This window comes from Scyliorhinus canicula, chromosome 2 (genome assembly GCF_902713615.1).
Source record: "Scyliorhinus canicula chromosome 2, sScyCan1.1, whole genome shotgun sequence".
Taxonomy (NCBI): domain Eukaryota; kingdom Metazoa; phylum Chordata; class Chondrichthyes; order Carcharhiniformes; family Scyliorhinidae; genus Scyliorhinus; species Scyliorhinus canicula.
In genome coordinates, this window is record NC_052147.1 from 716,013 (window position 1) to 741,085 (window position 25,073).

At 51.5% G+C, this 25,073-nt stretch overlaps 1 protein-coding gene across 1 annotated transcript; it reads left to right on the top strand.

Moving 5' to 3' along the window:
* On the top strand, positions 1–23,764 carry zdhhc22 (zinc finger DHHC-type palmitoyltransferase 22). The gene is made up of 2 exons (XM_038821643.1): positions 1–123; positions 22,308–23,764. Exon 2 carries the CDS (start codon positions 22,324–22,326, stop codon positions 23,101–23,103), a length of 780 nt encoding a protein of 259 aa, XP_038677571.1. The 5' UTR covers positions 1–123; positions 22,308–22,323; the 3' UTR covers positions 23,104–23,764.
* The last annotated feature ends 1,309 nt before the right edge of the window (positions 23,765–25,073 follow it).

Genomic DNA, 25,073 nt, shown 5'->3' on the forward strand with positions numbered 1-25,073 from the left:
AGCAGCAGGCAGTAGGGCCCATCAGCCAGGGCACAGATCGCAGGGTAGGAGGACTTCAGTTACAGCACTGAAACCCAGACTAGATCGAGACGAGGAAGGACACGGAGCACATCCCAGAGCCAGGTACCACAGCAAACAAATAATTCACCCCATCAGCTGGGAGGGTAGAGAGGTCCAGTGTTATCATCATCACTGATATTCATCTTTTGCTCTTTCGAAAGGCATGGTGCTTCATATCATCTGCTTATTTCAGCAAAACTGAATCTGTGAAAGGACCAAATATGGCAGAGAGCAAGAGAACAATAGAAGCCGGCTGTCTGAATGCACACTGACTGAAATCAAAAAGAAACACACACAGAGGCAGCCTCCTACATAAATAGAGAGAGAGAGAGAAATGAAGAAAGAGACAGATAAAGAGCGGGAAATAGAAGAGACATAGAGAGTGACAGACAGACATAGAGAGCGACAGAGGGAGAGACAGGCAGAGAAAGAGATAGAAAGAGCAACAGAGAGAGGGACAGAGAGGGAGACAGAGGAAGCGACAGAGGGAGCCGAGACAAACAAAGACAGCAACAGAGAGAAAGAGAGACGGATGGAGAGACAAGACAAAGGACAGAGAGAGACAGAGCAGAGAGATAGAGGCAGAAAGAGAAACAGACAGAAGACAGAGGATAGAGAGAAAGGGAGAGAAACAAAGAGAGACAGCAAGAGAGAAAGAACAGGTGGCACAGACAAATAGACAGAGAAAAAGACACAGAGTGACACAGCAGAGAAATAGAAAGAAAGAGACAGACACACAGAGTCAGAGCAGAAATAAAATACAGGAAAAAGCCAACAGAAAATGTGCAACATGATCAACACCGTGTGAAAACAGATCAGCATTGGGGCAGAATAAGGAAAGGAACAAGGGCAGTTAATGAATATGAGGGACTGATTATCACCACTCACATTCAGGATTAACCTTGTAACCCTTAACTATGGTCACCGTTAACAACATTCACAGTAATCACTCACCATTAACCGTGCTCACCCTCAAACTCACCATTAACCGTGTTCACCATCACTCTCACCATTAACCGTGCTCACCCTCAAACTCACCATTAACCGTGCTCACCATCAAACTCACCATTAACCGTGCTCACCATTGACTGTGCTCACCCTCACCATTAACCGTGCTCACCCTCACCATTAACCGTGCTCACCATTAACCGTGCTCACCATTGACTGTGATCACCCTCACCATTAATCGTGCTCACCCTCACCATTAACCGTGCTCACCATTAACCGTGCTCACCCTCACCATTAACCATGCTCACCATTAACCATGCTTACCATTAACCATACTTACCCTTACCATTAACCATGCTCACCCTCACCATTAATCGTGCTCACCCTCACCATTAACCGCGCTCACACTCACCATTAACCATGCTCACCATTAACTGTGCTCACCCTCACCATTAACCGCGCTCACCCTCACCATTAACCGTGCTCATCCTCACCATTAACTGTGCTCATCCTCACCATTAACTGTGCTCACCCTCACCATTAACCGCGCTCACACTCACCATTAACCGTGCTCACCATTAACTGTGCTCATCCTCACCATTAACCGTGCTCACACTCACCATTAACCATGCTCACCATTAACTGTGCTCATCCTCACCATTAACCGTGCTCACACTCACCATTAACCGTGCTCACCATTAACTGTGCTCATCCTCACCATTAACCGCGTTCACACTCACCATTAACCGTGCTCACCATTAACCGTGCTCACCCTCACTATTAACCGCGCTCACCCTCACCATTAACCGTGCTCACCCTCACCATTACTGAAACATGGTGAAAGGATGGTCACAACTGGGAGTTAAATATCCGAGGGTATCAAACTATTCGGAAGGACAGAGTGGATGGTAAGGGAGGTGGTGTTGCTCTGTTATTTAAGGATGACATCCGAGCAATAGTAAGGGATGACATCGGTGCTATGGAGGATAAGGTTGAATCCATTTGGGTGGAAATCAGGAATAGTAAGGCGAAAAAGTCACTGATAGGAGTAGTCTATCGGCCACCAAATAGTAACGAGATGGTGGGGCAGGCAATAAACAAAGAAATAACTGATGCATGTAGAAATGGTACAGCAGTTATCATGGGGGATTTTAATCTACATGTCGATTGGTTTAACCAGGTCGGTCAAGGCAACCGTGAGGAGGAGTTTATAGAATGTATCCGCGATAGTTTCCCAGAACAGTATGTAATGGAACCTACGAGGTAACAAGCGGTCCTAGATCTTGTCCTGTGTAATGAGACAGGATTGATTCATGATCTCATAGTTAGGGATCCTCTCGGAAGGAGCGATCACAATATGGTGGAAATTAAAATACAGATGGAGGGTGAGAGAGTAAAATCAAATACTAGTGTTTTGTGTTTAAACAAAGGAGATTGCAAGGGGATGAGAGAAGAACTAGCTAAGGTAGACTGGGAGCAAAGACTTTATGGTGGAACAGTTGAGGAACAGTGGAGAACCTGCCAAGCGATTTTTCACAGTGCTCAGCAAAGGTTTATACCCACAAATAGGAAAGACGGTAGAAAGAGGGAAAATCGACCGTGGATATCTAAGGAAATAAGGGAGAGTATCAAATTGAAGGAAAAAGCATATAAAGTGGCAAAGATTGCTGGGAGATTAGAGGACTGGGAAATCTTTAGGGGGCAACAGAAAGCTATTAAAAAAGCTATAAAGAAGAGTAAGATAGAGTATGAGAGTAAACTTGCTCAGAATATAAAAACAGACAGTAAAAGTTTTTACAAATATATAAAACAGAACTGAACAGGTTTTTTGGGTCGGTCTTCACAGTGGAAGACACAAATAACATGCCAGCGACTAATAAAAATGAGGCTATGACAGGTGAGGATCTTGAGAGGATTGTTATCACTCAGGAGGTAGTGATGGGCAAGCCAATGGGGCTAAAGGTAGACAAGTCTCCTGGCCCTGATGGAATGCATCCCAGAGTGCTACAAGAGATGGCTAGGGAAATTGCAGATGCACTAGTGATAATTTACCTAAATTCACTAGACTCTGGGGTGGTCCCAGTGGATTGGAAATTAGCAAATGTGACACCACTGTTTAAAAAAGGAGGTAGGCAGAAAGCAGGAAATTATAGGCCAGTGAGCTTAACTTCGGTAGTAGGGAAGATGCTGGAATCTATCATCAAGGAAGGAATTGCGAGGCATCTGGATAGAAATTGTCCCATTGGGCAGACGCAGCATGGGTTCATAAAGGGCAGGTCATGCCTAACTAATTTAGTGGAATTTTTTGAGGACATTACCAGTGCAGTAGATAACGGGGAGTCAATGGATGTGGTATATCTGGATTTCCAGAAAGCCTTTGACAAGGTGCCACACAAAAGGTTGCTTCATAAGATAAAGATGCATGGCATTAAGGGTAAAGTAGTAGCATGGATAGGGGATTGGTTAATTAATAGAAAGCAAAGAGCGGGGATTAATGGGTGTTTCTCTGGTTGGCAATCAGTAGCTAGTGGTGTCCCTCAGGGATCTGTGTTGGGCCCACAATTGTTCACAATTTACATAGATGATTTGGAGTTGGGGACCAAGGGCAATGTGTCCAAGTTTGCAGATGACCCTAAGATGAGTGGTAAAGCGAAAAGTGCAGAGGATACTGGAAGTCTGCAGAGGGATTTGGATAGGTTAAGTGAATGGGTTAGGGTCTGGCAGATGGAATACAATGTTGACAAATGTGAGGTTATCCATTTTGGTAGGAATAACAGCAAACGGGATTATTATTTAAACTATAAAATATTAAAGCATGCCGCTGTGCAGAGAGACTTGGGCGTGCTAGTGCATGAGTCACAGAAAGTTGGTTTACAGGTGCAACAGGTGATTAAGAAGGCAAATGGAATTTTGTCCTTCATTGCTAGAGGGATGGAGTTTAAGACTAGGGAGGTTATGTTGCAATTGTACAAGGTGTTAGTGAGGCCACACCTGGAGTATTGTGTTCAGTTTTGGTCTCCTTACTTGAGAAAGGACGTACTGGCACTGGAGGGTGTGCAGAGGAGATTCACTAGGTTAATCCCAGAGCTGAAGGGGTTGGATTATGAGGAGAGGTTGAGTAGACTGGGACTGTACTCATTGGAATTTAGAAGGATGAGGGGGGATCTTACAGAAACATTTAAAATTATGAAGGGAATAGATAGGATAGATGCGGGCAGGTTGTTTCCACTGGCGGGTGAAAGCAGAACTAGGGGACATAGCCTCAAAATAAGGGGAATTTAGGACTGAGTTTAGGAGGAACTTCTTCACCCAAAGGGTTGTGAATCTATGGAATTCCTTGCCCAGTGAAGCAGTTGAGGCTCCTTCATTACATGTTTTTAAGGTAAAGATAGATAGTTTTTTGAAGAATAAAGGGATTAAGGGTTATGGTGTTCGGGCCGGAAAGTGGAGCTGAGTCCACAAAAGATCAGCCATGATCTCATTGAATGGCGGAGCAGGCTCGAGGGCCCAGATGGCCTACTCCTGCTCCTAGTTCTTATGTTCTTATTAACCATGCTCACCATTAACCGCACTCACCCTCACCATTAACTCAATGTGGGAGTTCAGGGACGCGGCCGATGCCCCTGACTCCTTCATGTGCGGGAAGTGTGTCCGGCTGCAGCTCCTGTTCGACCGCATGACGGCTCTGAAGCTGCGGATAGACTCACTTTGGAGCATCCGCGATGCTGAGGAGGTCGTGGATAGCACGTTTAGCGAGTTGGTCACACCGCAGATTAGGATTGGTGATGGAGACAGGGAATGGGTGACCAAAGGGCAGAGAAAGAGCAGGAAGGCAGTGCAGGTGTCCCCTGCGGTCATCTCCCTCCAAAACAGGTATACCGTTTTCGATACTGTTGGGGGAGATGACTCACCAGGGGAAGGCAGTAGTAGCCAGGCTCATGGCACCGTGGCTAGCTCTGCTGCACAGAAGGGCGGGAAAAAGACTGGCAGGGCTGTAGTCATAGGGGATTCAATTGTAAGGTGTGTAGACAGGCGTTTCTGTGGTCGAAAACGAGACTCCCGAATGGTATGTTGCCTCCCAGGTGCACGGGTCAGGGATGTCTCAGATCGGCTGCAGGACATACTGAATGGGGAGGGTGAACAGCCAGTTGTCGTGGTGAATATAGGCACCAACGATATAGGTAAAAAACGGGATGAGGTCCTACAATCAGAATTTAGGGAGTCAGGAGATAAGTTAAAAAGTAGGACCTCAAAGGTAGTAATCTCAGGATTGCTACCAGTGCCACATGACAGTCAGAGTAGAATTTCAAGAATAGTCAGAATGAACACGTGGCTTGAGAGATGGTGCAGGAGGGAGGAGTTCAGATTTTTGGGACATTGGAACTGGTTCTGGGGGTGGTGGGACCATTACAAACCGGATGGTCTACACCTGGGCAGGACTGGAACCAATGTCCTCGGGGGTGCTTTTGCTAACACTGTTGGGGAGGTTTTAAACTAATGTGGCAGGGGGATGGGAATCAGATTAGGAAGTTAGAGGTGAGTAAAGAGGCAGCAACTAAAGTCAGTAAGGTACTAGATAATAAACTCATTGTGACTAAGGGGAAGAGTAGGCAGGGAAGAGATGATGAACGCAAAGGGACAGGTGGTCTGAGGTGCATTTGTTTTAATTTGAGAAGTGTAGCAGATAAGGCAGATGAACTTAGGGCTTGGATTAGTACCTGGGAATATGATGTTATTGGTATTACTGAGACTTGGTTGAGGGAAGGGCACGACTGGCAACTGAATATCCCAGGGTATAGATGCTTCAGGAGGGATAGAGAGGGAGGTAGAAGGGGTGGAGGAGTTGCATTACTAGTCAGAGATGATATCACAGCTGTGATTAAGGAGGACACTATGGAGGATTCGAGCACTGAGGCAATATGGATAGAGCTAAGAAATAGGAAGGGTGCAGAAACATTGTTGGGACTTTACTACAGGCCTCCCAAAAGCGAGCATGAAGTAGAGGTACAAATATGCAGACAGATTATAGAAAAATGTAGGAGCAATAGGGTGGTTGTGATGGGAGATTTTAACTGCCTCAACATTGAATGGGATTCGTGTAGTGTTGGAGGCGTAGATGGAGCAGAGTTTGTAAGGAGCACTCAGGAGAGTTTTTTTAGAGCAGTATGTAAATAGTCCAACTCAGGAAGGGGCCATACTGGACCTGGTATTGGGGAAAGATCCCAGCCAGGTGGTTGACGTTTCTGTCGGTGATTACTTTGGGAATAGCGATCACAATTCCGTAAGTTTTAGAATACTCATGGACAAGGACAAGAGGGGTCCGAAAGGAAGAGTGCTAAATTGGGGAAAGGCAGAGTATAACAAAATTCGGCAGGAGCTCGGGAATGTGGATTGGGAGCAGCTGTTTAAGGGTAAATCCACATTTGAAATGTGGGAATCTTTTAAGGAAAGGTTGATTAGAGTGCAGGACAGACATGTCCCTGTGAAAATGAGAGATAGAAATGGCAAGATTAGGGAATCATGGATGACAGGTGGAATTGTGAGACTAGCTAAGATGAAAAAGGAAGCATACATAGGATCGAGGCAACTCAAAACTGACGAAGCTTTGGAGGAATATCGGGAAAGTAGGACAAATCTCAAACGCGCAATAAAGAGGGCTAAAAGGGGCCATGAAATATCTTTGGCTAAAAGGGTTAAGGAAAATCCCAAAGCCTTTTATTTGTATTTAAGGAGCAAGAGGGTAACTAGAGAAAGGATTGGCCCACTCAAAGACAAAAGAGGGAATTTATGCGTGGTGCCAGAGGAAATGGGTGAGATTCTTAATGAGTACTTTGCATCGGTATTCACAAAGGAGAGGGACATGACGGATGTTGAGGCCAGGGATGGATGTTTAAATACTCTCGGTCAAGTTGGCATACGGAAGGAGAATGTTTTGGGTATTCTAAAAGACATTAAGGTGGACAAGTCCCCAGGACCGGATGGGATCAATCCCAGGTTACTGAGGGAAGCGAGGGTCAAAATAGCTGGGGCCTTAACAGATATCTTTGCAGCATCCTTGAGCACAGGTGAGGTCCCGGAGGACTGGAGAATTGCTAACGTTGTCCCTTTGTTTAAGAAGGGTAGCAGGGATAATCCAGGGAATTATAGACCTGTGAGCTTGACATCAGTGGTAGGCAAACTGTTGGAGAAGATACTGAGGGATAGGATCTATTCACATCTGGAAGAAAATAGACATCAGTGATAGGCAACATGGTTTTGTGCAGGGAAGGTCATGTCTTACAAACCTAATAGAATTCTTTGAGGAAGTGACAAAGTTAATTGATGAGGGAAGGGCTGTGGATGTCATATACATGGACTTTAGTAAGGCGTTTGATAAAGTTTCCCATGGCAGGTTGATGAAAAAAGTGAAGTCGTATGGGGTTCAGGGTGTACTATCTAGATGGATAAAGAACTGGCTGGGCAACAGGAGACAGAGAGTAGTGGTGGAAGGGAGTGTCTCAAAATGGAGAAGGGTGACTAGTGTGTTCCACAGGGATCCGTGCTCGGACCACTGTTGTTTGTGATATACATAAATGACCTGGAGGAAGGTATTGGTGGTCTGATTAGAAATTTGCAGATGATACTAAGATTGGTGGAGTTGCAGATAGCAAGGAGGACTGTCAGAGAATACAACAAAATATAGATAGATTGGGGAGTTGGGCAGAGAAATGGCAGATGGAGTTCAATCCAGGCAAATGCAAGGTGATGCATTTTCGAAATTCAAATTCAAGAGTCCTGGGGAAAATTGATGTACAGAGAGATCTGGGAGTTCAGGTCCATTGTACCCTGAAGGTAGCAACGCAGGTTGATAGAGTGGTCAAGAAGGCATACAGCATGCTTGCCTTCATCGGACGGGGTATTGAGTACAAGAGTCGGCAGGTCATGTTACAGTTGTATCGGACTTTGGTTAGGCCACATTTGGAATACTGCGTGCGGTTCTGGTCGCCACATTACCAGAAGGATGTGGATGCTTTGGAGAGGGTGCAGAGGAGGTTCACCAGGATGTTGCCTGGTATGGAGGGTGCTACATATGAAGAAAGGTTGAGTAGAGTAGGATTGTTTTCGTTGGAAAGACGGAGGTTGAGGGGGGGACCTGATTGAGGTCTAACAAATTATGAGAGGTATGGACAGGGTGGATAGCAACACGCTTTTTCCAAGAGCAGGGGTGTCAATTACAGGGGGTCACGATTTCAAGGTGAGAGGGGGAAAGTTTAAGGGAGATGTGCGTGGAATGTTTTTTACGCAGAGGGTGGTGGGTGCCTGGAATGCTTTACCAGCGGAGGTGGTAGAGGCGGGCATGATAGCATCATTTAAGATGCATCTGGACAGGTATATGAATGGGCGGGAACAGAGGGAAGTAGACCTTGGAAAATAGGAGACAGGTTTAGATAAAGGATCTGGATCGGCGCAGGCTGGGAGGGCCGAAGGGCCTGTTCCTGTGCTGTTTTTATCTTTGTTCTTTGTTCTATTAACCGTGCTCACCCTCACCATTAATCGTGCTCACCCTCACCATTAATCGTGCTCACCCTCACCATTAACCGTGCTCACCCTCACCATTGAGGACTGAGTTTAGGAGGAACTTCTTCACCCAAAGGGTTGTGAATCTATGGAATTCCTTGCCCAGTGAAGCAGTTGAGGCTCCTTCATTACATGTTTTTAAGGTAAAGATAGATAGTTTTTTGAAGAATAAAGGGATTAAGGGTTATGGTGTTCGGGCCGGAAAGTGGAGCTGAGTCCACAAAAGATCAGCCATGATCTAATTGAATGGCGGAGCAGGCTCGAGGGGCCAGATGGCCTACTCCTGCTCCTAGTTCTTATTAACCGTGCTCACCCTCAAGGGGCCAATTACAAGGGGTCACAATTTCAAGGTGAGAGGGGAGAAGTTTAAGGGAGATGTGCGTGGAAAGTTTTTTACGCAGAGGGTGGTGGGTGCCTGGAACGCTTTACCAGCGGAGGTGGTAGAGGCGGGCACGATAGCATCATTTAAGATGCATCTGGACAGATATATGAACGGGCGGGGAACAAAGGGAAGTAGATCCTTGGAAAATAGACGACAGGTTTAGATAAAGGATCTGGATCGGCGCAGGCTGGGAGGGCCGAAGGGCCTGTTCCTGTGCTGTAATTTTCTTTTTTCTTTGTTCTTTGTCTTGCATTCTCACCGTGTACCTGGAGGGCCTCATGTGCTCCAGACAGTACAGGACATCGCCCCACCTTTCCCTCCTCCATCGAGACGTCCAGTGCAGCGTAGGAAACCCCCAGTGCAGCACAGGAAACCCCCAGTGCAGCATAGGAAACCCCCAGTGCAGCGCAGGAAACCCCCAGTGCAGCGTAGGAAACCCCCAGTGCAGCGCAGGAAACCCCCAGTGCAGCGTAGCAAAACCCCAGTGCAGCGAAGGAAACCCCCAGTGCAGCGTAGGAAACCCCCAGTGCAGCGAAGGAAACCCCCAGTGCAGCGTAGGAAACCCCCAGTGCAGCACAGGAAAATCCCAGTGCCGCGTGGAAACATCCAATGCAGTGCAGGAAACCCCCAGTGCAGCATGGAAACCCCCAATGCAGTGCAGGAAACCCCCAGTGCAGTGCAGGAAACCCCCAGTGCAGTGCAGGAAACCCCCAGTGCAGCGTAGGAAACCCCCAATGCAGTGCAGGAAACCCCCAGTGCAGCACAGAAAACCCCCAGTGCAGCGTTGGAAACCCCCAGTGCAGCATTGGAAACCCCCCAGTGCAGCATAGTACGGAGGCTGGGGATTGAGGGTAATTTAGAGATGTGGATCAGAAATTGGCTAGTTGAAAGAAGACAGAGAGTGGTAGTTGATGGGAAATGTTCAGAATGGAGTTCAGTTACGAGTGGCGTACCACAAGGATCTGTTCTGGGGCCGTTGCTGTTTGTCATTTTGATAAATGACCTAGAGGAGGGCGCAGAAGGATGGGTGAGTAAATTTGCAGACAACACTAAAGTCGGTGGAGTTGTAGACAGTGCGGAAGGATGTTGCAGGTTACAGAGGGACATAGATAAGCTGCAGAGCTGGGCTGAGAGGTGGCAAATGGAGTTTAATGTGGAGAAGTGTGAGGTGATTCACTTTGGAAAGAATAACAGGAATGCGGAATATTTGGCTAATGGTAAAATTCTTGGTAGTGTGGATGAGCAGAGGGATCTCGGTGTCCGTGTACATAGATCCCTGAAAGTTGCCACCCAGGTTGATAGGGTTGTGAAGAAGGCCTATGGTGTGTTGGCCTTTATTGGTAGAGGGATTGAGTTCCGGAGCCATGAGGTCATGTTGCAGTTGTACAAAACTCTAGTACGGCCGCATTTGGAGTATTGCGTACAGTTCTGGTCGCCTCATTATAGGAAGGACGTGGAAGCTTTGGAACGGGTGCAGAGGAGATTTACCAGGATGTTGCCTGGTATGGAGGGAAAATCTTATGAGGAAAGGCTGATGGACTTGAGGTTGTTTTCGTTAGAGAGAAGAAGGTTAAGAGGTGACTTAATAGAGGCATACAAAATGATCAGAGGGTTAGATAGGGTGGACAGCGAGAGCCTTCTCCCGCGGATGGAGGTGGCTAGCACGAGGGGACATAGCCTTAAATTGAGGGGTAATAGATATAAGACAGAGGTCAGAGGTGGCTTTTTTACGCAAAGAGTGGTGAGGCCGTGGAATGCCCTACCTGCAACAGTAGTGAACTCGCCAACATTGAGGGCATTTAAAAGTTTATTGGATAAGCATATGGATGATAAGGGCATAGTGTAGGTTAGATGGCCTTTATTTTTTTGTCCATGTCGGTGCAACATCGAGGGCCGAAGGGCCTGTACTGCGCTGTATCGTTCTATGTTCTATGTTCTATGTAGGAAAACAGAAACTGCTGGAAATACCGAGCAGGTAAATCAACATCTGAAATGAGTAAAGAGAGAAATGGTATGTTCTGGAACTCGGGGCGACTGTTTAAAAATAATGGGTTGCCCATTGAAGGCAGAGATGGAGAATTTTTTCTTTCTCAGGATAGTAAATGTTTGGAACTCTTCTTCAAAAGGCGGATCAAGCCGGGGCTTTGCTTATTTTGAGGCAGAGGTGTTCTCCATTTTTTTACATAGAATTTACAGTGCAGAAGGAGGCCATTTGGCCCATCGAGTCTGCACCGGCTCTTGGAAAGAGCACCCTACCCCCTACCCAAGGTCAACACCTCCACCCTATCCCCATAACTCAGTAACCCCACCCAACACTAAGGGCAATTTTGGACACTAAGGGCAATTTCTCCAGGGCCAATCCACCTAACCTGCACATCTTTGGACTGTGGGAGGAAACGGGAGCACCCGGAGGAAACCCACGCACACACGGGGAGGATGTGCAGACTCCGCACAGACAGTGACCCAGCGGGGAATCAAACCTGGGACCCTGGAGCTGTGATCCGATTGTGCTATCCACAATGCTACCGTGCTGCCCTTTCTCTTATTTCTGGCTCTCTCTTACCTTTTATATATCGAAAAAAATTCTTCCTATCTTCCTTTACATTACTAGCTAGCTTGTGCTCAAACTCCATCTCCCCACTCCCCCTCCCAACTGCTATTTTAGTTGTTCTCTGCTCGCTTTTAAAGGCATCCCAACCCTCTGGCTTCTCACTGATCCTTGCCACTTTGTATGCTTTTTCTTTTGCTTTTATGCTGTCCTTGACTTCCCATTACCAATTAAAAATCTGTCTAACTCTTCCTTAAATTTACTCACTGTCCCAGCATCCCCCGCACTCTGGGGTAGCGAATTCCACAGATTCACAACCCTTTGGGAGAAGTAGTTTCTCCTCATCTTATTGCAACTTACTGTCCCACCTATTTTTGTGTCATCTGTGAATTTGGCTATAGATCCTTCTATCCCTGTATCCAAGTCATTAATATAGATTGTAAATAGCTGGGGCCCGGGCACTGAATCTTGTGGCACTCCACTAGTTACATCTTGCAATCCAGAAATAGACCCATTTATCCCGACTCTCTGTCTCCTGTCCACCAGCTAGTCTTCTACCCAAGCTAATAAACTACCCCTAACCCCATGTGATCTCACCTTGTGAATCAACCTTCTGTGCAGCACCTTATCAAACGCCTTCCGGAAATCCAGATATACTACATCTACAGGGTCCCCATTATCCACTTTGCTTGCTACACCCGCTCACACCCCCCTCACCCCTCACCCAACCTTCACCCCCTCACACACCCCTCACTCACTCACACACCTCTCACCCACTCACACCCCTTCACCCGCTCACCCCCCTCACCTGCTCACACCCCCCTCACCCGCTCACACCCCCCTCACCCGCTCACACCCCCCTCACCCGCTCACACCCCCCTCACCCGCTCACACCCCCTCACCCGCTCACACCCCCTCACCTGCTCACACCCCCCTCACCTGCTCACACCCCCCTCACCCGCTCACACCCTCACTCACTCACACACCCCTCGCCCGCTCACACCCCCTCACACACACCCTCACCCGCTCACACTCCCCTCATCTGCTCACACCCCCCTCACACACACCCTCACCTGCTCACACCCCCCTCACACACACCCTCACCCGCTCACACCCCCCTCACCCCCTCACTCACTCACACACCCGTCACCCACTCACACCCCCTTCACCCGCTCACACCCCCCTCATCTGCTCACACCCCCCTCACCTGCTCACACACCCCTCACCCGCTCACACCCCCTTCAGCCGCTCACACCCCCCTCATCTGCTCACACACCCCTCACCCGCTCACACCCCCCTCACACACACCCTCACCCGCTCACACCCCCCTCACACACACCCTCACCTGCTCACACCCCCCTCACCTGCTCACACCCCCCTCACCTGCTCACACCCCCCTCATCTGCTCACACGCCCCTCACCCCCTCACTCACTCACACACCCGTCACCCACTCACACCCCCTTCACCCGCTCACCCCCCTCACCTGCTCACACCCCCCTCACCTACTCACACACCCCTCACCTGCTCACACCCTCACTCACTCACACACCCCTCGCCCGCTCACACCCCCCTCACACACACCCTCACCTGCTCACAGCCCCCTCATCTGCTCACACCCTCCCTCACACACACCCTCATCTGCTCACACCCCCCTCACCCTCTCACTCACTCACACACCCGTCACCCACTCACACCCCCTTCACCCGCTCACACCCCCCTCATCTGCTCACACCCCCCTCACCTGCTCACACACCCCTCACCCACTCACACCCCTTTCACCCACTCACACCCCCTCACCCCTCACCCGCTCACACCCCCCTCACACACACCCTCACCCGCTCACACCCCCCTCACCCCCTCACTCACTCACACACCCCCTTCACCTGCTCACACCCACCTCACCCGCTCACACCCCCCTTATCTTCCAACAGCCCTATATATAACCTCCACTGTGGCCGCTGGGCCTCCCCTTGAACCGCCTGCAATCCACCCAGTGCGATGCATGGTCAGAAACCACAATCACCGAGTACCCCCGCCAGCAGAACCTTGTCCATCACAAAGCAAACAGTCTGGGAATATCCCCGGTGCTGATGGACATTCGGTGCTGATGGACAGTCGGTGCTGATGGACAGCCGGTGCTGATGGGCAGTCGGTGCTGATGGACAGTCGGTGCTGATGGACATTCGGTGCTGATGGACAGTCGGTGCTGATGGACAGTCGGTGCTGATGGACAGTCGGTGCTGATGGACAGTCGGTGCTGATGGACATTCGGTGCTGATGGACAGTCGGTGCTGATGGACAGTCGGTGCTGATGGACATTCGGTGCTGATGGACAGTCGGTGCTGATGGACAGTCGGTGCTGATGGGCAGTCGGTGCTGATGGACAGCCGGTGCTATGGACAGTCGGTGCTATGGACAGTCGGTGCTGATGGACAGCCGGTGCTGATGGACATTCGGTGCTGATGGGCAGCCGGTGCTATGGACAGTCGGTGCTATGGACAGCCGGTGCTGATGGACAGTCGGTGCTATGGACAGTCGGTGCTGATGGACAGCCGGTGCTGATGGACATTCGGTGCTATGGACAGTCGGTGCTGATGGACAGTCGGTGCTATGGACAGTCGGTGCTGATGGACATTCGGTGCTGATGGACAGTCGGTGCTGATGGACAGCCGGTGCTGATGGACATTCGGTGCTATGGACAGTCGGTGCTGATGGACAGTCGGTGCTATGGACAGTCGGTGCTGATGGACATTCGGTGCTGATGGGCAGTCGGTGCTGATGGACAGTCGGTGCTGATGGACAGTCGGTGCTGATGGACAGTCGGTGCTGATGGACAGTCGGTGCTGATGGACAGCTGGTGCTGATGGACAGCCGGTGCTGATGGGCAGCCGGTGCTGATGGGCAGTCGGTGCTGATGGACAGTCGGTGCTGATGGACATTCGGTGCTGATGGACAGTCGGTGCTGATGGACAGTCGGTGCTGATGGGCAGTCGGTGCTGATGGACAGTCGGTGCTGATGGACAGCCGGTGCTGATGGACAGTCGGTGCTGATGGACAGTCGGTGCTGATGGACAGCCGGTGCTATGGACAGTCGGTGCTGATGGACAGCCGGTGCTGATGGACAGCCGGTGCTGATGGACAGCCGGTGCTGATGGACAGTCGGTGCTATGGACAGTCGGTGCTGATGGACAGTCGGTGCTATGGACAGTCGGTGCTGATGGACATTCGGTGCTGATGGGCAGTCGGTGCTGATGGACAGTCGGTGCTGATGGACAGTCGGTGCTGATGGACAGCCGGTGCTGATGGACATTCGGTGCTGATGGGCAGTCGGTGCTATGGACAGTCGGTGCTGATGGACAGTCGGTGCTGATGGACAGTCGGTGCTATGGACAGCCGGTGCTGATGGACAGCTGGTGCTGATGGACAGCCGGTGCTGATGGGCAGCCGGTGCTGATGGGCAGTCGGTGCTGATGGACAGTCGGTGCTGATGGACAGTCGGTGCTGATGGGCAGCCGGTGCTGATGGGCAGCCGGTGCTGATGGACAGTCGGTGCTGATGGACAGTCGGTGCTGATGGACAGTCGGTGCTGATGGACAGTCGGTGCTATGGACAGCCGGTGCTGATGGACAGCTGGTGCTGATGGACAGCCGGTGCTGATGGGCAGTCGGTGCTGATGGACAGCCGGTGCTGATGGACAGCCGGTGCTGATGGACAGTCGGTGCTGATGGACAGTCGGTGCTATGGACAGTCGGTGCTGATGGACAGTCGGTGCTGATGGACAGTCGGTGCTGATGGACAGTCGGTGCTGATGGACAGTCGGTGCTATGGACAGTCGGTGCTGATGGACAGTCGGTGCTGATGGACAGTCGGTGCTGATGGGCAGTCGGTGCTGATGGACAGTCGGTGCTGATGGACAGCCGGTGCTGATGGGCAGTCGGTGCTGATGGACAGTCGGTGCTGATGGACAGCCGGTGCTGATGGACAGTCGGTGCTGATGGACAGCCGGTGCTGATGGGCAGTCTTTACTCGGTTGAACCCGGCCCCCCTCTTCGTCAACTGCACATCCCGCTCACTCCCTTCCCAGCTGCACCTCCTGGTTTGCTTCGCCCAGTTCAAGATCTTTTCCTTGTCCACGAACTGGTGCAGCAGGCACCACCATCGCCCTGGACGATGGTCACTCACACACCCCTCAGCCTCCCACCCGCAGCCTCCTGCTCAGTGCCCTGTCCACCAGATCCACCTGGAGGGGCCGGTCGAAGGCCCCTTCCCCATCAGCTTCTCCAGCATCCTCACTACATATTAGGCGGCCTCCTTAACTATGAGGTCATTAATTAATCCCTTCTCATTACACAATACCGAATCCAAAGTACCTGTTCCCTGGTTGGCTCCCCAACTTACTGCTCCAATAAACAATCTTTAATACATTCAGTGAACTCTGCCTCCAGGCCTCCCTTGCCAATTTGATTCCTCCAGTTTATGTGCATATTAAAATCACCCAGTATTATTACCGTACCTTTATTACAAGCCCCCAGTATTTCCTGATTAATATCGTGTCCCAAATTAGAACTACTGTTTGAGGACCTGTAGATTACTCCTCCAAGGAGTCATTCTTTGCTGTTTTTGATATTCTGCCCAATCTTCTGACCTGCCACCCATCTTTGTGCAATTACAGCTCTTTTTTAATCTTCAACTTTTTTAGTTGGCACAGTGGTTAGCACTGCTGCCTCACAGCTCCAGGGTTCCGGGTTCAATTCCAGCCTTTACTGTCTGTGTGGAGTCTGCACGTTCTCCCCGTGTGTGCGTGGGTTTCCTCCGGGTGCTCCGGTTTCCTCCCACAGTCCAAAGACGTGCAGGTTAGGTGGGTTGGCCGTGATAAATTGCTCCTCAGTGTCCAAAAAGGTTAGGTTGGGTTACTGGGTTACGGGGATAGGGTGGAGGTGTGGGCTTGGGTAGGGTGCTCTTTCCAAGGGCTGGTGCAGACGCGATGGGCCAAATGCATTCTATGACATTCTATGATTCTATGACAGTTTTTTAAAAAATAATTTTTATTGGAATTTTTACAGAAAATATAACAACTATGAAATGTAACAAAATAACCCCATAATAACTGTAACACCCCCCAAACCGTACCAACGCATCCCCCCACCCCCCCCCCCCCCCAACCCCAATGAACAACAAAAAATCTTTAAAATAAATTAAAATTAAATAAACAAATATAATCATCGTCCTCCCCCCCCCCCCCCTTCCCCCCCCCCCCCCCCCCCGGGTTGCTGCTACTACTGTCCCAGTACCCTATCGTTGAGCCAGAAAGTCGAGGAAAGGTTGCCACCGCCTAAAGAACCCTTGTACCGACCCTCTCAGGGCGAATTTGACCTTCTCTAGCTTAATGAAACCCGCCATGTCATTGATCCAGGCCTCCACGCTTGGGGGCCTCGCATCCTTCCATTGTAGCAAGATCCTTCGCCGGGCTACTAGGGACGCAAAGGCCAGCACACCGGCCTCTTTCGCCTCCTGCACTCCCGGCTCCACCCCAACCCCAAAAATCGCGAGTCCCCATCCTGGCTTGACCCTGGATCCCACCACCCTCGACACCGTCCTCGCCACCCCCTTCCAGAACTCCTCCAGTGCCGGGCATGCCCAGAACATATGGGCATGGTTCGCTGGACTCTCCGAACACCTGACACACCTGTCTTCACCCCCAAAGAACCTACTCATCCTAGACCCGGGCATGTGGGCCCGGTGCAGCACCTTGAATTGGATGAGGCTAAGCCGCGCACATGAGGAGGAAGAATTAACCCTCTCCAGGGCATCAGCCCATGTCCTGTCTTCGATCTGTTCCCCCAGTTCCCCCTCCCACTTAGCTTTCAGCTCCTCTACTGACGCCTCCTCCACCTCCTGCATAACCTTGTAGATATCAGATATCTTCCCCTCTCCGACCCAGACCCCCAAAAGCACCCTGTCGCTCACCCCCCTCGCGGGAAGCGAAGGGAATCCCTCCACCTGCCGTCTAGCAAACGCCTTTACCTGCAGTTACCTGAACATGTTCCCTGGGGGGAGCCCAAATTTCTCCTCCAACTCCCCCAGGCTCGCAAACCTCCGATCAATAAACAGGTCCTTAGCTGTCTGATGCCCGCTCTGTGCCAACCCTGGAATCCCCCATCAATGTTCCCGGGGACGCACCGATGGTTCCCCCTTAACGGAGCCTCCATCGAGCCCCCCACTTCTCCCCTATGTCGCCTCCACTGCCCCCAAATCTTGAGGGTAGCTGCCACCACCGGGCTCGTGGTATACCTCGTGGGAGGGAGCGGCCACGGCGCCGTTACCAGGGCCCCCAGGCTTGTATCTCCACAGGACGCCCTCTCCATCCGTTTCCATGCTGTCCCCTCCCCCTCCATCACCCACTTGCGCACCATCGACACATTGGCCGCCCAATAATACCCCGAGAGATTGGGTAACGCCAGCCCCACCCCATCTCTACCCCGCTCCAAGAAGACCCTCTTCACCCTCGGGGTCCCATGCGCCCAAACAAAGCTCATGATGCTGCTAGTCACCCTTCTAAAAAAGGCCCTGGGGATAAAGATGGCCAAACACTGGAAGAGGAACAAGAATCTCGGGAGAACCGTCATTTTGACGGACTGCACTCTACCCGCCAACGGTAGCGGTACCATGTCCCACCTTTTAAATTCCTCCTCCATCTGCTCCACCAGCCTGGTAAAATTAAGCTTATGAAGAGTCCCCCAACTCCTGGCCACCTGCACCCCCAGGTATCTGAAACTCTTCACTGCCCTCTTAAATGGGAGTCTCCCAGTTCCCTCCTCTTGATCACCCTGGTGTACTACAAATACCTCGCTCTTGCCTAAATTTAACTTATAGCCCGAGAAGCCCCCAAATTCCGCTAACAGCTCCATCACCCCCGGCATTCCCCCTTCTGGGTCCGCCACATACAACAGCAGGTCGTCCGCATACAGCGATACCCGATGTTCCTCCCCACCCCGCACCAGACCCCTCCATCTCCCTGACTCCCTCAACGCCATAGCCAAAGGTTCAATCGCCAGTGCAAAGAGCAAGGGGGACAGGGGGCACCCCTGCCTGGTCCCACGGTAGAGCCTAAAGTACTCTGATCTCCTTCCATTGGTAACTACACTCGCCATCGGAGCCGCGTAGAGCAGCCTCACCCATTTGATGAATCCCTCCCCGAATCCGAACCGCTCCAGCACCTCCCACAGGTACCCCCACTCAACTCTATCAAACGCTTTCTCTGCATCCAGCGCCACCACTATCTCCGCCTCCCCCTCCACTGCCGGCATCATAATAACATTTAGCAATCTCCGCACATTCGTGTTGAGCTGCCGTCCCTTGACAAATCCTGTCTGATCCTCGTGTATCACCCCTGGCACACAATCCTCTATCCTGGTGGCCAGGATCTTCGCCAGCAACTTAGCATCAACATTGAGGAGCGAGATCGGCCTTTATGATCCATATGATTCTATGACATAGTTAACCACGTGTAGTGTGTCCTTGGAATTTATCTTTCTCATTGTGAATGATCTATTCTGTGCATGATGAAATATCTCCTTCAGTGTCCATCACTGCATCTCTATGGACCTAATTTGTCAGTTCACTTCGGTAGCTGTCCGCTGATGCCCTCATAATTATCCTTATTGGAGTTCAGAATATTGGTTTTGCCGTCACTCTTCTCTCCCTCAAACTGAGTGTAAAATTCAATCATATTATGATCACTGTTACCTACGGACGCCTGCACCATGAGGTCATTAATTAAACCCATCTCATTACACAATACCAGGTCAGTACAGCCTGCTCTCTGCTGCAGAAGGTGCTGTTCGAAGAAACTATCCTGAAAATATTCAATGAATTCCTCATTTAGGCTTCCTTTCTAATCTGATTTTTCCACCACATTCAGATTAACTTCCGACCTGGTTATTACTGTACCTTCTGACAAGCTCCTGTATTCCATGTCCTCCCATCTGGTTACTGTATGATCCAACAGGGAACTCCAGCTGACATGTCCACAATAGGACAGCTTCAGGTGAAAGCTCAGCCAGAGATGAGTTATATTGAGATGAGGATTTATAGTTGGGTACCGATAACCCCACTGAATGGGTTTCCTCCGGATTTCCTCCCACAGTCCAAAGATGTACGGGTTAGGTGGATTGGCCATGCTAAATTGCCCGTAGTGTCCTAAAAAGTAAGGTTAAGGGGGGGGGTTGTTGGGTTACTGGTATAGGGTGGATACGTGGGTTTGAGTAGGGTGATCATGGCTCGGCACAACATCAAGGGCCGAAGGGCCTGTTCTGTGCTGTACTGTTCTATATTCTATGAATTGCAGACAAGGCAGAGAGAGAGCGTGCTGCACAACCTTCACTTTCTCAGTTTATTTCCAAACTGAGTCCAAAAAACAAAGTCATAACTTAAACTGATCTCAGTTAGGGTGGTTTCCAGTAAATCACCAAGGCAGTCTCACAGCCTGTTCAAATAAACAAATAGTTCATATCTCTGCAGCGAAAAGCGAGAGTTCAGACGGCGCTGCCGAGGGTTCTGGACTGGAGAGGAACTTGTAGTGGGAGGAGGACGATGTTTTGGTGCATGTCGGTACAAATGACAGGTAGCACGAGAAAGGTACAGCTTACCCAGTACGCACAGTACGCACAGTACACAGTACGCACAGTACTTACCCAGTACAGCACGAGAAAGGTACAGCTTACCCAGTACGCACAGTACACAGTACGCACAGTACTTACCCAGTACAGCACGAGAAAGGTACAGCTTACCAAGTACGCACAGTACACAGTACGCACAGTACACAGTACGCACAGTACACAGTACGCACTGTACTTACCCAGTACAGCACGAGAAAGGTACAGCTTACCCAGTATGCACAGTACATAGTATACACAGTACTTACCCAGCACAGCACGAGAAAGGTACAGCTTACCCAGTACGCACAGTAGTATGCACAGTACTTGCCCAGTACAGCACGAGAAAGGTACAGTTTACCCAGTACGCACAGTACACAGTATGCACAGTACTTGCCCAGTACAGCACGAGAAAGGTACAGCTTACCCAGTACGCACAGTACACAGTATGCACAGTACTTGCCCAGTACATCATGAGAAAGGTACAGTTTACCCAGTACGCAGAGTACACAGTCCGCACAGTACACAGTACGCACAGTACTTGCCCGGTACAGCACGAGAAAATACGCACAGTACTTACCCAGTACAGCACGAGAAAGGTACAGCTTACCCAGTACGCACAGTACACAGTACGCACAGTACTTACCCAGTACAGCACGAGAAAGGTACAGCTTACCCAGTACGCACAGTACACAGTACGCACAGTACACAGTACGCACAGTACACAGTACGCACAGTACTTACCCAGTACAGCACGAGAAAGTTACAGCTTACCCAGTACGCACAGTACACAGTACGCACAGTACACAGTACGCACAGTACTTACCCAGTACAGCACGAGAAAGGTACAGTTTACCCAGTATGCACAGTACACAGTACGCACAGTACACAGTACGCACAGTATACACAGTACTTACCCAGCACAGCACGAGAAAGGTACAGCTTACCCAGTATGCACAGTACACAGTACGCACAGTACACAGTATACACAGTACTTACCCAGCACAGCACGAGAAAGGTACAGCTTACCCAGTACGCACAGTACACAGTACGCACAGTACTTACCCAGTACAGCACGAGAAGGATACAGCTTACCCAGTACGCACAGTACACAGTATACACAGTACGCACAGTACACAGTATACACAGTACTTACCCAGTATACACAGTATACACAGTACTACCCAGTACGCACAGTACACAGTATGCACAGTACTTACCCAGTACAGCACGAGTAGGTACAGCTTACCCAGTATGCACAGTACACAGTACGCACAGTACACAGCATGCACAGTACACAGTATACACAGTTCTTACCCAGTACAGCACGGGAAAGGTACAGCTTACCCAGTCAGAGTACACACAGTACACAGTCCGCACAGTACACAGTATGCACAGTACACAGTATACACAGTTCTTACCCAGTATAGCACGAGAAAGGTACAGCTTACCCAGTACGCACAGTACACAGTCCGCACAGTACACAGTATGCACAGTACACAGTATACACAGTTCTTACCCAGTACAGCACGAGAAAGGTACAGCTTACCCAGTATGCGGAGTCAGGCACCAAATTAATAATCAGAAAATGAAAGGTAATAATTTGATTGGGTTCCTGACTCCGAGACTGGTCTGGAAGAAGTGGGTTAAGTCATGGTGCACTGGAAGCAGTGCTGGGAAAGGTGGGGGCTGTATCTTTGGGACGGTTTGAATCATGCTGGGCTGGTGACTGAGTGAGCTGCAGAACTGGGGAAGTAGAAAGGGCTTTATCTAAAGAGTGGGAGCAAGGGATCAAATTTACCCACCTCTTGCCACACCCCACCATCCAAGGTAACTGAACACACTGACTCAGTCTGCACCTCAGTTGTCATAAGTAAATTCCACAGCCTCAAAATCTCTGACGTTTAATCTTGTATCAATGATTCCTTGTTCTAAACCCTGAACTGCTGGAAGTCTGTTTATTAAAAAATAATTTTTATTGGAATTTTTTGAAAAATATATATCAACAGAACAATAATAACAGTAACAATAATAAACACCCCCTGGAGTCTGTTTCTATCTACCCTGTCCCATCCTTTCCTATCATTAAAGACATCATCACATCTGCCTGGTTCTGTTCCTAACTCAATGTTTTGATTCGCTGTGTTTCCTCTTTAGGAAGGAATGGTCCAGGATGTTGAAGCTCAGGATCTTGAACATGATCGCTCCTTCCTACTTTCTTGGAGTCTCCTTCACCACCATGATCCTTCAGAGTTTTGTTTTCATTCCCACTATCTTCGCTGATGACTTCACACGACCATGGTCGTTCTCTGGCAGTCACTTCACTTTCTTTCTCTATATCTCAGCTAACGTTTTGGGAAACTACTTCTTGATCCTGTGGTACCCATCAGAGAGCGCACACAACAGCCCTGCTTTCCCTGATGGCAATCAACCCCTACAACCAGGCAGCCATTTCTGCAAGTTATGCAGCAAAGTTATTCTGAGGCGAGACCACCATTGCTTCTTCACAGCAAACTGTATCGGGAACAGAAACATGCGTTACTTCCTCATGTTTGGGTGGTACACCTCGATTGTCTGTCTCTATTCCTTAGTGGTAGGTGTAGCGTACCTGAGTGTAGAATATCATCTCTCCTTTGAAAATCCCCTCACCTTCCTCACCCTCCTACCCCTCTCCTTCTTCCATTTCTTCTTCAGTATGATCCCATCATTTCAGTTGTTCCTCGTCCTGATGCTCTACATCTGGTTAGGGATTGGATTGACCTGCGCTGGCTTCTGCTGCCAACAGATTCTCTTGGTAGCTCGAGGGCGTACCTGGTACCATCTGAAGAAAGGGATGCCTCCAGTTCGCTGCACGCCATGGGGGGTCAACCTTCAGGATGTGTTCGGGGAACGTTGGCTGCTGGGATTCTTCTTCCCGATTCCAACAGTACATGTGGATCCAAAGGACAAATAGTACTGAATTCCCCGGTGTCAGCATGCTTCCCAAACCCACTGTCCTGAATCCCCCAGCATACCTCTGCTTCCCAAACAAATTGTATTATACCCTCAGATTAACCTGCAGTAGGAGTGAGGTGTAATCACATTGTCCCAAATACCCTGCGTTCAGTCCATGTAGGATGGGTACAGATCAGTTCAATGTGCAGATCCTCCTTATAGATGTCACCTTTCTGTGGTATTGCATTTGTTTAAACATATGTTGATTATCAAAGACTTTCATCAAAACTGTTTACAGTCTGGTTTGAACAGAGGAAGTTAAAATGCAGACTGAGGTAATCACAGGGTATAACTGAGTGAAGGATGTGCTTGGCTGCGGTGATGGTGTGTGCAAGCAGTGGACAAGATCCCAAAGGCTGTTGTTCCTGGGAATGCTTTTCAATTCAGAATGGTCTGTGGCCATGTGATCGAACTCTATGTTATGACAGGACACGAAAGGTTCAGAAAGTGTTACTGGGTGAGATCGGAGATCGGAGCTCAGCAGATCATAGAATCACACAGTACAGAAGAGGCCCTTTGGCCCGTCAAGCCTGTACTGACACAATACTACACTAAATCTACTAAATTTGTGGGCAGCACAGTAGCACAGTGGTTAGCACTGTGGCTTCACATCACCAGGGTCCCAGGTTCGATTCCCCGCTGGGTCACTGTCTGTGCGGAGTCTGCACGTTCTCCCCGTGTCTGCGTGGGTTTCCTCCGGGTGCTCCGGTTTCCTCCCACAGTCCAAAGACGTGCAGGTTAGGTGGATTGGCCATGCTAAATTGCCCTTAGTGACCAAAAAGGATGTAAGGGGTTATGGGGATAGGGTGGAAGTGAGGGCCAGGGCCGGCTCAAGGCACCGGCAACTCGGGCGACTGCCCGGGGCGCCATGTGCTCGGGGGCGCCAGAGACTCGGGTCCCGCGCATGCGCAGTTCGGCCGGTGCCAACCAGCGCATGCGCGATGGCCGCCCGCCCCCAGGGTGGCCCCCCAGCTCGGTCCGCCCCCCCGCTCAGTCCCTCCCGCCCCGCCCTCGGGTCCACCCCCCCACCCCGCCCTCGGGTCCGCCCCCCCACCCCGCCCTCGGGTCCGCCCCCCCGCCCCGCCCTCGGGTCCGCCCCCCCGCCCCGCCCTCGGATCCGCCCCCCCCGCCCCGCCCTCGGGTCCGCCCCCCCACCCCGCCCTCGGGTCCGCCCCCCTGCCCCGCCCTCGGGTCCGCCCCCTGCCCCGCCCTCGGGTCCGCCCCCCGCCCCGCCCTCGGGTCCGCCGCCCCGCCCTCGGATCCGCCCCCCCGCCCCACCCTCAGGTCCGCCCCCCCACCCCGCCCTCGGGTCCGCCCCCCCGCCCCACCCTCGGGTCCGCCCCCCGCCCCGCCCTCGGGTCCGCCCCCCCGCCCCGCCCTCGGGTCCGCCCCCCCGCCCCGCCCTCGGGTCCGCCCCCCCGTCCCGCCCTCGGGTCCGCCCCCCGCCCCGCCCTCGGGTCCGCCCCCCGCCCCGCCCTCGGGTCCGCCCCCCCCGCCCCGCCCTCGGGTCCGCCCCCCCGCCCCGCCCTCGGGTCCGCCCCCCCCCGCCCCGCCCTCGGGTCCGCCCCCCCCCGCACCGCCCTCGGGTCCGCCCCCCCCCGCCCCGCCCTCGGGTCCGCCCCCCACCCCGCCCTCGGGTCCGCCCCCCGCCCCGCCCTCGGGTCCGCCCCCCGCCCCGCCCTCGGGTCCGCCCCCCCCCGCCCCGCCCTCAGATCCGCCCCCCCGCCCCGCCCTCGGGTCCGCCCCCCGCCCCGCCCTCGAGTCCGCCCCCCGCCCCGCCCTCGGGTCCGCCACCCCGCGCCCGCCCCCCCTTCGGGTCCGCCCCCCGCGCCCGCCCCCCCTTCGGGTCCGCCGCCCGCGTCCGCCCCCCCTCGGGTCCGCCCCCCCTCGGCCTCGCCCCCCCGCCCCCCCCGGCCCCGCCCCCTCGGT